Below are 12,399 nucleotides of genomic sequence, written 5' to 3'. Positions count from 1 at the left end.
AATTCTTAAGTCAGCTCTAATAAGTTTTATTTTTCTCACAACTTTTCCATTTCATTTGTTTTAAAAAGTACTGCCATTTAACTGTTGATTGTATATTCTAATTACCATAGGCAGTAGTGGGAGAGAAGAAAGAACAGAACTGTAACTGTTCATTCCTATCTCATCCTGTCACAGCCAAGAGCCTCTCTTGCCTCAGGCCAATTAATGCTGCTACAGACATGAGTAACAACAGTGACACCAATCCAAAATAACCACTCCACACCAACACACAGGGCTTCTCAGTCTTGCTTCTTTCCCTCTAAATTTCCTCTGTATTTGATCTTGGAGGAAGAAGCCAGTAATGATGCTAGTTCAGCACCCTGGAAGGACCCAGAACTGAATTTACTGGTGCCTATGGCAGTGAAATTATGGTCTTATTTCTCTCTCTTTTCCAAACTTTCTATTGTATTATATCAGTCTTTTAATTGGTATAATTAATAATACTAAAGTATACTGCCAGAGATGACAAAATATTAACTGTACTTAGGTCAAAACCCCAATTTAAGTGACTATTTAACTAAGTTCACCATTGAATTCAACATCTTAAATGCTTCTACTGAGAAACCTTAAACCTAAAAACCAAATCTCAAATAAGTATAATGATTAAAATTATCTGAAACATATCCAAGAGCTTTGAGTTTATTTAAATTAAATTGACTCTTTCAGCCATTCTATGGGTTTGACAAGTTTTCAGAATGTTTGGCAATATGGGGATAGAAAGATAAATCTGATTAACTATAATTAAAATGTTAATTTCCTTACTTATAAAGCACCACCAAGGAAGCAATTAAATCGGGTATTTCAATAATCAATAATCAGAGTGTGTAGAAGCATGCTGGAAAAAAATAGTGGCACTGAGTTTTAAGCAATTCCTTATAGAAAATCCTTGTATAAATTACCATAAGCCTACCATTAGGTAGGTTACACTCCTACCATTCTTAGATATCCACTGAATTATACATATTTACATCATAGTATCTTAAAAAGCCAAATAATTTGACTTTTATTCCTTATGAAAATTTCTGTAATATGAGATGAATATGAATCCAGCTGGTCCCATAAGGTGTCAAGAACCCCCATTATAGCCTCAGTTAGTTGCAAAACGCCATCAGATGAGACTGTTATTCCATAAATGCCTATCGTTTTTTGTTTTTTTTTTTTTTTCCCCGGTACGCGAGCCTCTCATTGTTGTGGCCTCTTCCATTGCAGAGCACAGGCTCCGGATGCACAGGCTCAGTGGCCATGGCTCAAGGGCCCAGCCGCTCGGCGACATGTGGGACCTTCCTGGACCGGGGCACGAACCCGTGTTCCCTGCATCGGCAGGCGGACTCTCAACCACTGTGCCACCAGGGAAGCCCCATAAATGCCTATCTTTATGATTGTCTGAAACCTTTACTTTTCTCTCCTTCATTTGCCCTTTCTCTCAATGCTTCCTCTCCTTTAGCACTGCACAGAATAAAATTGTATATTATTTGTTATATTTACTATGCTGAATTTTATGCTCTACATTCTTAATTTTAAAACTGTATAAGTATAAAAAAGTACTACATTTCTCTGAAAAAGAAAAAGCTGATTTGTAATTACTTGGCCTTTAATGTGAGTTTTTATATACAAGAATGTTGAGAAAAAAAACCCAGAAATGTCAAATACATACAAAAAATAAAAAGGTAAACTTGCTAATAAGCTAATACCAATTATTTATCCATCTTGTCTCTAAACAATACCTAGATCTTCAGACAACAAACTTATGTAAACAATATGACAAAAATTTCTTTTAGGAAGTTTCTTACTTGTCTCGAGATGCTCCCAGTGCCAAAACAATAGGATCTGCAATCTCTAACATAGACTGCAGGATAGAAGCTACAACAATGAAAAGGATAATACTGAGCAGGAATGCCCGGTGAACAACCTGCAGCTCTATCAGACCAGTCTGCACCGCCAGGATTAACAGCGTAACTCCTTCTGTCATGCCCCTAGAAAAGCACACGTTTTTGGAAAAATAAACAATAATCAGAATCACCTTTAATTCCGAGGGAAAATAATCCAAAGGCTTAGACTGTTATTACATATTTGTGATCTATTCTGACTTCGACAAAAGAACTTGATCAGAATATTAATGTCAGTGTAATAAAATACAAGCATAATGTATCACTACATGTGCAAAACATAATAGCTATAATTTTAGCATACAGTGAGAAGAAAAAAAGCAACTTCTCAGATAAATAAAAGTATTCTAACCAGGCTTGGCTTATGAGTTAGACACTCCTACAATTCTTAGATATCCACTGAATTATATACATATTTACATCATGAGCTATATCCCGATTATAAAATAGAGAACCACAAGTGAATGTCTCTATAATCTTGGAGTAGGGAAGGTCTATTTAAGAAGACCATAAGAACGAGAGACGTAAACAAAAATACTTTTTTTGAAGTTCAATTTCCATATGGAAAATATATACAAAGTCCTAAGACCTTTTTATCTTATTGACTTGAATTATAAAGAATCTTACAAATAAATGAGAAATGAGCAAAGGACAGGTACAGTTTTCAGATACACAAATTAGCAAATATTTCAAAGCCTGATGACCCAAGTACTGACAAGGAATGTAAAAAAATATGGGCAGACTAATGTTGAGATATAAACAGGTAAAATGTTTCTGGAGAAGAATTGCTAATAAATTTAAAATGTACATACCCTTCAATTCAATAATATTACTAGTAATTTACCCTATGGATGTACTACAAAAGATATATATAGATTTTTAAGATATATATATATATATATATATATACACACATACACACACACACACACACACATAGATTTGAGAGATAAAGTGAACAATGGAACATATTATGTGACATCATGGGGATACAATCAGTAAAATCCAGACTGAAAAACTAAGTAGGACAAACAATCCGATGTCTTCAACAAATAACATTAAAGGGAAAAAATAAAGAGATAGCAGGAAACTAAATATTGAAAGAGACTTAAGAGGCATACCAGTCAACTACAACATGGGCATTATTTGGATCCTGAGTTGAGCAAACAAAATGTTTTTTAAAATTTAGACAGATAATTAGGGAAATATGAACACCAACTGGGTATCTGATGTCAAGGAATTCTTCTATCAGAAATGAATGCTCTATTGTAGTTATGGTTTTTTCCTAAAAGATTTAGAGGTAAAATAATATTATATCTGGGATTTGCTCCAAACAAATGCAGCTAGGGAGGGGGTGTTATGGGACAAGGTAGGTGGAATTGACAGGGGCACACAACACACAACACTGGCCATATTACTGGAGATGGGTGCCAGGTACATACATAGGGGTTCATTTTTACTATTTTCTCAGCTTTACTGGTTTAAAATTTTCCTAATTAAGGGTTTAAAAAGAGAGACATGAACAAAGACACTCATAGCAGCATTATTTTTAAATAGCAAAAAAAAAAGATACATTATTTTTGCAATACTATGCATTCATCAAAAAGAACGAGGTGTATGTGTTGACATTAAAAACAAAACAAAAATACCTATCTAAACCATATTAAGTGACAAGATAAGGTACAGAACAATGTGTATAGTATGTGGAAAAGACTATATATACTTTTCCCTATAAGAAATGTTTTAAATTACCATCTACAGCTGTTACCTTTGGGGAGAGGAAATGGGAAGTAGGGGAAGAAAGTTGTCATTTTCCATTTTGTGCTTTCTGAATGGTATGAATTCTGTGAACTTAAACATGAATTATTTTTCTGTCTTGTCCCCACTCCCTTTTTCCATTATAAAGGTGTTAGCTGGGACTGGCAGGAAAATTACAGAGCATAGGTTTTTTCTTTTCTGTCATTAAAAAACTAATATACAACAAATTAAAATTTCCCCTCAATTTACAAGGTACTCAGCATCTACTAGTCATGAAATATTCCATAAAAATTTAAATACTTTAAGAAGAGGTTACATAAACTTATATAAATGAAACCATTAAACCTCTATGTTAATTCAGATAACAGAAATCATGACAAGTTCTAGAAGTAGTTTCCTAATACCTGATCTTAGTGATTTAATAACAACTGGAATAACTATTCTGCATCCTCATTAATGCATCCTTTGAAACTTCAATCAGTATCAAAATTATGTTCAAACATAAAAAAAAAATCTTTAAGAAAGTATCGAATTTAGAAATCTGATTTTAACAGAGCAACACAAACGTCAAATGGGAAAAAGCAAGCTATCCAAAAATCTCTTAAATAAATCTAGGAAAGGAAAGTGTCTAATATACATTGTTATGTACATATAATAAAAATACATCTTTTATACACAGAAATTTAGTTATTTTTTCATAGTATTTTAATCTAAATATTGCAACCATTCCAAAAAAAAAGTCCTCAAAATTCCATTTCCTCTAAAATTCATCAACAAAGAAATTCATCATTCCTTCTTCAAGTTACATAAGATTTAAATGTCTAGAGCTATTCAGGGTGAAGAACTTACCGATTCATGGCAGGATCATTCATGAAAGCTCGATAACCCTGCAAGTAAAACTTGCAGAGTGTCAGAACACCCAAGGCAACAAAAGAAACCGTGAAGACCAAACCCAAAAGTGAGTAAGGAGTGCTGCAGCATTCAGCAATACTAGAAAAAAAGGCGGGGGGGGAAATATTGTCCAATAAAAATTGTTTATTTGGAATTGAAACATCTTAGGCCTTTAAATAACCACCAAGCTTGATCTGATCCTCAATGAAAACACCCAAAATTTGAGATGAAATCACCTAACCACTCTGTTAATAATTTAAATCCATTCTTATTAGTATCCTAACCTCATTTTTCTCTTTGGCAAATATTCAGCACATAGCACCAAATCTGAAACACAGTCTTTTTTATTTTTATTAACTATCATCTCCTTCAAAGGTAGTAAAACTCTGAAGGCTTAAATCTTGTTCAAACCTTAAGAAAATCTAATTAACATGCTGATAATATTCAAAAGAAATGTGTATAGTTGCCCATTGTTCTTCTGAAAGGTTCTGGCTGTTCAAATGGATCAGACTGTACTGCTAATGTGGTTCCTTGTCAAAACTCCTTCTCTGACCAAACTGCTATGGGGTAGGGCCTGTGCAGACTCTGCAGCCCCTGACTCCTCTCACTCCAACAATGTCTTCCATGCTACTGGTGCTTTACATTTTAATTAATTTAGGCATAGGTAAATGCAGGTTTTTTCTGGGTTATTTCAAAAGCATGTCCAAGAATATAGCCCAAGACCATTTCAAAATAATTTTAATAGCAATTTTTAATAAGGAGAACTGGACTTGCACTAAACCTTGGAAATACTTTCATATTTTATAGAAATACATTCAATACTTTTATTGAACACATTTGAGAATAATTTCACAAGTATTTTGCAAATATATGTAACATTATGTACCAATAATTTGGATTTAGCATTTACAAAGCAACTAATAAAAAAACATTCAAAGCATGGTATCAAGTTTTGAAATTTCAGTGAATAATGTCTTGCATGGATGAGGAATTCATTCAGGCAAATCAGTATCTGCCCTTTACTATGTAGCTCCATGCCTCTGCTACACGGCTATCCTTCTTACACAACTGTTTTTAAGTTACTTTTTATGTGAAAACATCTAATTTTACGTAGACCACTGTGCATTATGATGAGGAAAAAAATGTCTGGTTTTCCATTAGGAGCCAAAATATCTACCAATCACGGTAGTTGACAGCTAAAGAATAAATAATTTTATGGCATTCTTAAAAGTCTAATTTCTGAAATGTTTGATATTTTTCTCAGAAAAATCATTATATACCATGTTTCAACAAATTGTCCAGTAATTTAAAAATATGAGGATCATGGCTAAAAATAACACTAAAAATATTACTTCATTCCCATTGGAAAAGTCTGAAAGTTTTACTGAATGTCCAAACAATTTCTCTATTCTTGTGTCTATTTTTAAAGAAATCTTTTTTACCCAAACAGTATGATTTAATTACATTTTCAAGAGGAGCACATTCTTTTTCTCTTACTTTAAAAAAATGTGTGGTGCTATTTTTCAAGAGCATACTAAAGAAAACAAAAGGTTTCAACCTAGCTTTAGGGAAGTGAAAGAGGCTGGGAAATTTATAAAACTTTTCTTCCCATCTCCCCTCGATGAGACATTTTATTGATTTTAGTTTCTATTTCCTGGCTGCAAAAAACCCTTCTTTTTGTTTTTCAGTTTGTTTGCCATGCTTTGTTGGTTTGTTTTACTCAGGGTATCCTGGTAAACTTGTGATTCTCCTTTTTGAAAGTAAGTTGTTCTTTGGCAAAGCAACATACACACATAACCTAACACACAAGTGCATCAAGAAGGACAAAGAACAATGCTTACAGAGATACAAATTAATGAAAGAACCACACAGGAACTTCTCTATAAAACACCAAATTAAAATATTCTTATATAGAGAAGGGGCAATCTATCCTATGTATGGAAAAGGAATAAAGAAGAAAATTATTTTGGCAAGATATCTAAGCCTCACCTAAAATCTCAGCATTATTTTCTTACTTTGTTAAGTCCAAATTCATTCATAGCTTACTGATTTGTTAAGCCTCTTACATTATACTATGCTTCATTTGATTGTGCTTCACAATGGATAATAATCTGGTTTAAAACATGACCAATCCCAGTCCCACACTTAGGTTATCCTAACCACTGAACTGTATATCTCTCTTTCTCTTTAAATTCAGTTACTTTTTGGACCATTTTAAAACTCTGCATAAAATCTCCATGATACTTACATAAAAACAAATAGCAGTGAAACAATGAATTGGCCATTAAAATGTGTTTGACATCAGTTTATTGCATGTTTATAAAAGCTACTTTTTAATTAAAAGTCTCAGAAAGTACAAAATCTGACTCAGTACCAATAAGTTTATTTTACTTACTTGTCAAAATAGGCATCGCCCCATGACATTTTTATTGCTGTTTAACTTTGTAACGTTTTCAATCTTAACAAGTAACATGCTCCTTAAAGAGAGTAAATCTGTCTTAAACTTCTCCTCCCCTACACCACTTGGTGCACAACACTCCATCATTTTGGATGGCTGCGAAACAACAGCTCTACTAACTAAAACTCTAAAGTTGTATTCGCCTACACTTCCCAGGAGGAGAGTTTCTTTCTTGCCTTTTAAAGTGACAATGAGCCAGGGAATGAAGATGTAGACCCATCTGCTAGATTCTGAGGGATTGAGATGGAAACTTGGAATTTAACAGTGACAAATGTCTAGATAAGCTCACAACAAAGATAATGAGGGGGAAAAAGGACTCTAATGACTTAAGATTTTTTTTTAATAATTTATTTTAGAAACCAAGTCTTAGAATTCCTTTAGGTTAAATAGTAAAATACTATGATATACTCATTTTACCATTATTTGACTCTATATTAATACGGAAGCAAAACACTGAAAATAACAGGGCATAGTGAAAGTGTATAGGTAAGTCATAGGATTTGGACTCAGATGGGGTTTGAGTGTCAGCACCCCTTCTTTGGGCACTGGCACCTGGGCAAGTTACTCTTGGTACAGTTTCCTTACCTCTGAAATGCTAATGATAATAAAGGTACCTTTCTTGCAGGGCTGCTATAAAAGTAAGTATGAAGAAGTGTTTATTAGTGTGGCTGGCACATATTAAATACTCAATTAAAGTGATAGTTATTTTTAGTAACATATTTCTTTTCCAGTAGTTTAACTTGAAATTGAAAAAACATTTTTACAGTTTGCTACATACCCTTCCACAAATCATTTGCTGTACTACGGTCTACAGTGCAGCCAAATATACCACCATTATTATATTAGCACCTCCCTACATTGCCAGACCTAGGCATCCACTGAGTGAAAATCCTATTTTAATTGAATATGAAGCACTATAAAAAGACTGACAAAAGTTAATTTGAAAAACTTACTATTCCTAGATCAAAGTTTTCTCTTCCTAGGGTTATATATAATATCATATACTCTTATTAATTACCTTGTGAGGAAAAGGAAAAGAAGCCTCTCTCGTGATGCAGGCTGATCTCGAGTACTGAAATAGGAGTAAATCTGAAGAGCAAATAAGACGAGCCAGAAAACCATGAACAGTACAGGGACTACCAGCTGATTCCACAGGGACATCCCCAAGGCTAGAAGGCCATATACCTCCACTACCTGAGTAAGAAAATAGGACTTTAGGAAAACACCTTGTATCACTTCAATAAACACATTTAAACACAAAAGAGTTTAACCTAAAGTACTGAAAGAGAAAAACTGAGTAGCTTTTCTTTTCTTGCAAGATTATTTCAACTAAATTCCTTCAAAGTTAGCTCTATACATACAAGTAGGAATTAGCATGTCTTTGTTAATTTTCTGACTTTGCATTATTATTAACCGTTGACACACATTCATCAAATGGCAACAGTAAACTGCCTAGCAGTTCAGGGATAATGTCAAAATAAAGTCACAGTCAGTTCAACTACGTCAAGGGAGTGTGAGGAGCCTTGGTAAACTTACTCATGTCTAATCAAAATGATCAGGACTAGCATGAACGATGCAATACTGCTTGAGGGGCTAGGAGGAAGGGAAATATAAAAGAATTTTCCAGAGTTTATTCAGGAAGGTCACAGATGAGAAGTAGTTTGATGGAAGACAGAATAATCATTGGAGAAGTTTATTATGGAGCAAAGACAGGAAGTCTTTTCCCTCAGACAAATCAATTCCCCTTGCTCCTACTGTGTATTTATCAAGCAACATTTCTCAAATGATTTGGTTTGCCAAGTGTATTAACACCAGGGAAAAAGGTACACCTAAAAAAAGTTTATTAAACTACTATAAGTCAATAAATTAGCTGTCTAGTTTATAAAACAATTTCTTATGAGACTGATTAGGAGGAATTAATTTGCATAATCTGATTCAGCCTAGGAGTACAGCTGTAACCAAGTTTCTGGAGTTACTAAGCCAGGGACCGGACCCTGGTAACACAAGGTTCTGCCAAGTAGGTTACAAACTCTAACCTAAGCAGCCAATTGGTCTTGCCGGAATGCTCGGTGTGACACCAGAATGTTTCAAAAACTATAAAGACCTTAAATGAAAATACACTGACTTGTAGCTTATTCTAAATTTACATTTTTTCATCTGTAAATCAAATATTTTTTCTAAAACTGAGTCATGATTAACCCCTATTTTTTCCCAACTAGAAAATATTGAAAGAAAAAGGAAATTGTCCAGTTAGCTGCAAAATTACTATTAGCAGCAAACTAATCACTGAGAGGTAGAGTACTTTTCCTTCTTTCCATTCAAGGAAAAGACCACTAAAATACCTGACAGTTTCCACTTCTTGTCTATCCAATTCTTTCCAGGTCACGAATTTCGTAACCTATACTTTATTTTCAACTGCAACATCTTGTGCTACAAGAACCTTATGGCAACCAAGAAGGTAAACATGACACTGAAAAACGGAGGCTTTGTCCTTATGGTGACTAAATAAACAGTATCCAAGTAATATTTACTGAATATCTACCACTTCTTACAAACCAGGGTAGTTCCACAAGATTGAATTCAAATAAAAAATACATAAATTCATCATTCTGACTCTGCATACAACAACGCTTCCCCACGAAGAAACTGTTCAATGAGAGTATGAAAATAACTTCATCTTCTTCTGAAGATCTACTTTCAAGAGAGTTGCTCAAGTTAATCATTATGTAAGATGAAGAAATCAGTAGAATCAGGGTAAGGCCAAGAGCTTAGGAAATTTTTCTGGGAAATCTGCCCCTGGGGCCACAACAATAACAACAAGGAAAGGATTCATTTAGTAGTATCAGTTTGACCAATCTGAAAGCTTCCTGTACCTTAGGGTCACGCACACAGTAAAGAGCTAGGAGAGAATGCCCATTTTAATACTCTCTTGATACCAATGTCAGTTTTAAGACCTATTTTATATACTGAAATTCACTGATTAAATCAAATAGAACTATTTATCTCCTCAATATCTACTGTTTGTGTCTGGAAATAATCTGTTTGAGAGCAAAGGCTGATAAAAGTAGGAGAGACAGAAGCACGTTATGTTGGCAAAATCAGTCCAAGCACCACATCTAAATGAAATCTGTCGTACCATAGCCCAGAACTATTTAACTTCTCAGTCTATTAAACAAACGTAAGGAAAAAACTGTACTCACAGTAGGGCTATAATCAGGAAAAAAATAGGATTTGACCTCTAGGTATTCAATTCTACATCATTCTTGTCTTTGTTATCGTAGTTAACACTGAATATCATCTACCTGGCACTGAACTCATTCAAATCTCACGGCTACCCTATGCCTTAAGTACAACAGTTATTATTAGCTCCATTTTAGGGATAAGCAAACTTAAGTGACTAACCCCAGGTTACACAGCTGGTAAACAGCAGCATCAGAGTGAGAACCCAGACCATCTGCTTCTGGAGAAGCACTTACTTCATTTTACTGCCTCTCAATAGAACTTAATAAAGAATCTCAGGTGCTCCTAATTAGGTTGAAAACAGTTACTATTTTGAAACTGTCAAACATAATGTTACCATGACCATGACTGTGAAATAAAAGTGAACTAAATCTTTAATATACTTAATATTTATGTAGAATTTTATCTACACAGTCTTACCTGAACCAACTCTCTGTATGCAGACTTGGCAAGGTTATAAGGTACTAGAAGGTTAGACCCAAGAAAATAAAGAACTTCCAATCCAGTAAAAATCATAGCAAATTTGTTGATGATAACAATTGTCTCCAGAGGAACAAGGCAGAGGCGTGCTAGGAGAGGAAGCATGTGAGCTGAAAAGAGCCAAATCTGCTTCGTTTTCATGACACAGGAGCATAAAGTACACACCACCAACTGACCTAAAATGGGGGGGAGAACATATTTAATTTCGAGATTTGGTATCCACAAAATAAAAACAAAACACTGTTGAAAAGGATGATGACACAGCTTTTGAAGGAGTTTAGTTAGGATTTCTTAGATAATATTTTAAATCAAATTTTAATTTCATCTGACCAAAATTACATGTTCTGTGAATTTTGAGCACCCATTCCCTAGGACTGACTTAAAAGAAGCAGCACAAATATCCACTGGTCTTCATCACATTCCAGATGGCATATATAATATGGCAACTTTTTAAAATGTCTCATTCAAAAAAGAATTCAGTTACAACTAAATATATTTAGCTCCTTTTACTAAGGTCCTCAATATTTAACCGTTCTCCTCTAGAGGTGAAAGTATAAAATCCAAGAGATACAGGTACTTGTCCAAGATCATGCTGTGACAAGATTTATTCTGAGGTTTTCAATCTTTAATTGCTTCTACAGGACCATGCAAGCCTTCCCAAACGACTCAATAATGAGAAGTTAAAACTGAAAAGTTTAAACAACAAATTCTTCTCACAGAGGATTATGCATGATTATAGAAAAGTTAGGAAATACAGAGAAGTAAAAAGGAAAAAGAAGCCTCAATCTCCTACAATCCTGTCACCCAAAGGTAGCACTGTTAATGTCGTGTTCATTAAATAAAGTATTGCACGTAAAGCCTTAGCATTTTATCTGAAACCTAGGCAGTGCTCAAAGTTATTCATATTGTTACCTCTTCAGATTTATTCTATGCAGGTGAATATACACAAATGTTTTATATAAAGGAGATTATAGCATACACACAATCAGCTTTTTTCATTTAATACATATTATGCATATATCTCTCAAATAAATAAATAAAGGCTTTTGTTGTTTTTTTAGTTAAAAAACTGAATGCACATGACAATATTAGCATTTGGCTATTTTCAAATATTTCATAATTATAAAATGATTTGTTATGAATAAGCCTGTACATTTATGACATCATTGTATAAACTACTTGGAGCACATTTCCTAATATTTTCTTAGCCTAAATTCCTATAAGTGGGATTACTGAGTCAGAAGAAACATTTTTTAAGGCTTTTAACACATACTGTCAATTGCCCTACAGACACAAAACACACAGTGTACAGGGGTGTCCATTTTCTCACCTACCTGTCAACAGTGAAAATAATTTAAGAAAGGGAAGGGCAAGGAATATTTTCTAAGTTTTTGTTAAATTTGTATTTTGTCGTTTACCAGTAGCACTGAACATTACCAATAAGTAATGGGCTGGCCAAAAAGTTCGTTCAGGTTTTTCCGTAACCTTACAGAAAAACTTGAACGAACTTTTTGGCCAATCAACATGTAAACGCATTTGCAATTATTTGGCAAAACGTTTGTTCACATTCTTTGTCTATTCTTTTACTAGGATATGTAGCCTTCTGTTGTTTGATCAAGATATTAACCTCCTTTATCATATGATAAA

The 12,399-nt window shown here is 33.9% G+C and overlaps 1 protein-coding gene across 4 annotated transcripts in view; it reads right to left on the bottom strand.

Annotated features, from left to right (window-relative positions):
• RNF145 (ring finger protein 145) overlaps positions 1-12,399 on the bottom strand; it is a 70,271-nt gene that overhangs the window by 15,612 nt on the left and 42,260 nt on the right. For 2 of the 4 annotated variants that reach the window (XM_032625852.1, XM_032625853.1), the window contains exons 5-8: positions 10,693-10,928; positions 8,051-8,226; positions 4,533-4,673; positions 1,830-2,012 (exon numbers count right to left, since the gene is read on the bottom strand). In XM_032625852.1, the coding sequence (XP_032481743.1) occupies positions 1,830-2,012; positions 4,533-4,673; positions 8,051-8,226; positions 10,693-10,928 (736 nt within the window). The remainder of the gene's footprint in view (positions 1-1,829; positions 2,013-4,532; positions 4,674-8,050; positions 8,227-10,692; positions 10,929-12,399) is intronic. The other 2 variants (XM_032625854.1, XM_032625855.1) reach the window with 2 other exon arrangements.

Source organism: Phocoena sinus, chromosome 3 (assembly GCF_008692025.1).
Source record: "Phocoena sinus isolate mPhoSin1 chromosome 3, mPhoSin1.pri, whole genome shotgun sequence".
NCBI lineage: Eukaryota > Metazoa > Chordata > Mammalia > Artiodactyla > Phocoenidae > Phocoena > Phocoena sinus.
This window is presented reverse-complemented; position numbering and strand designations above follow the sequence as displayed.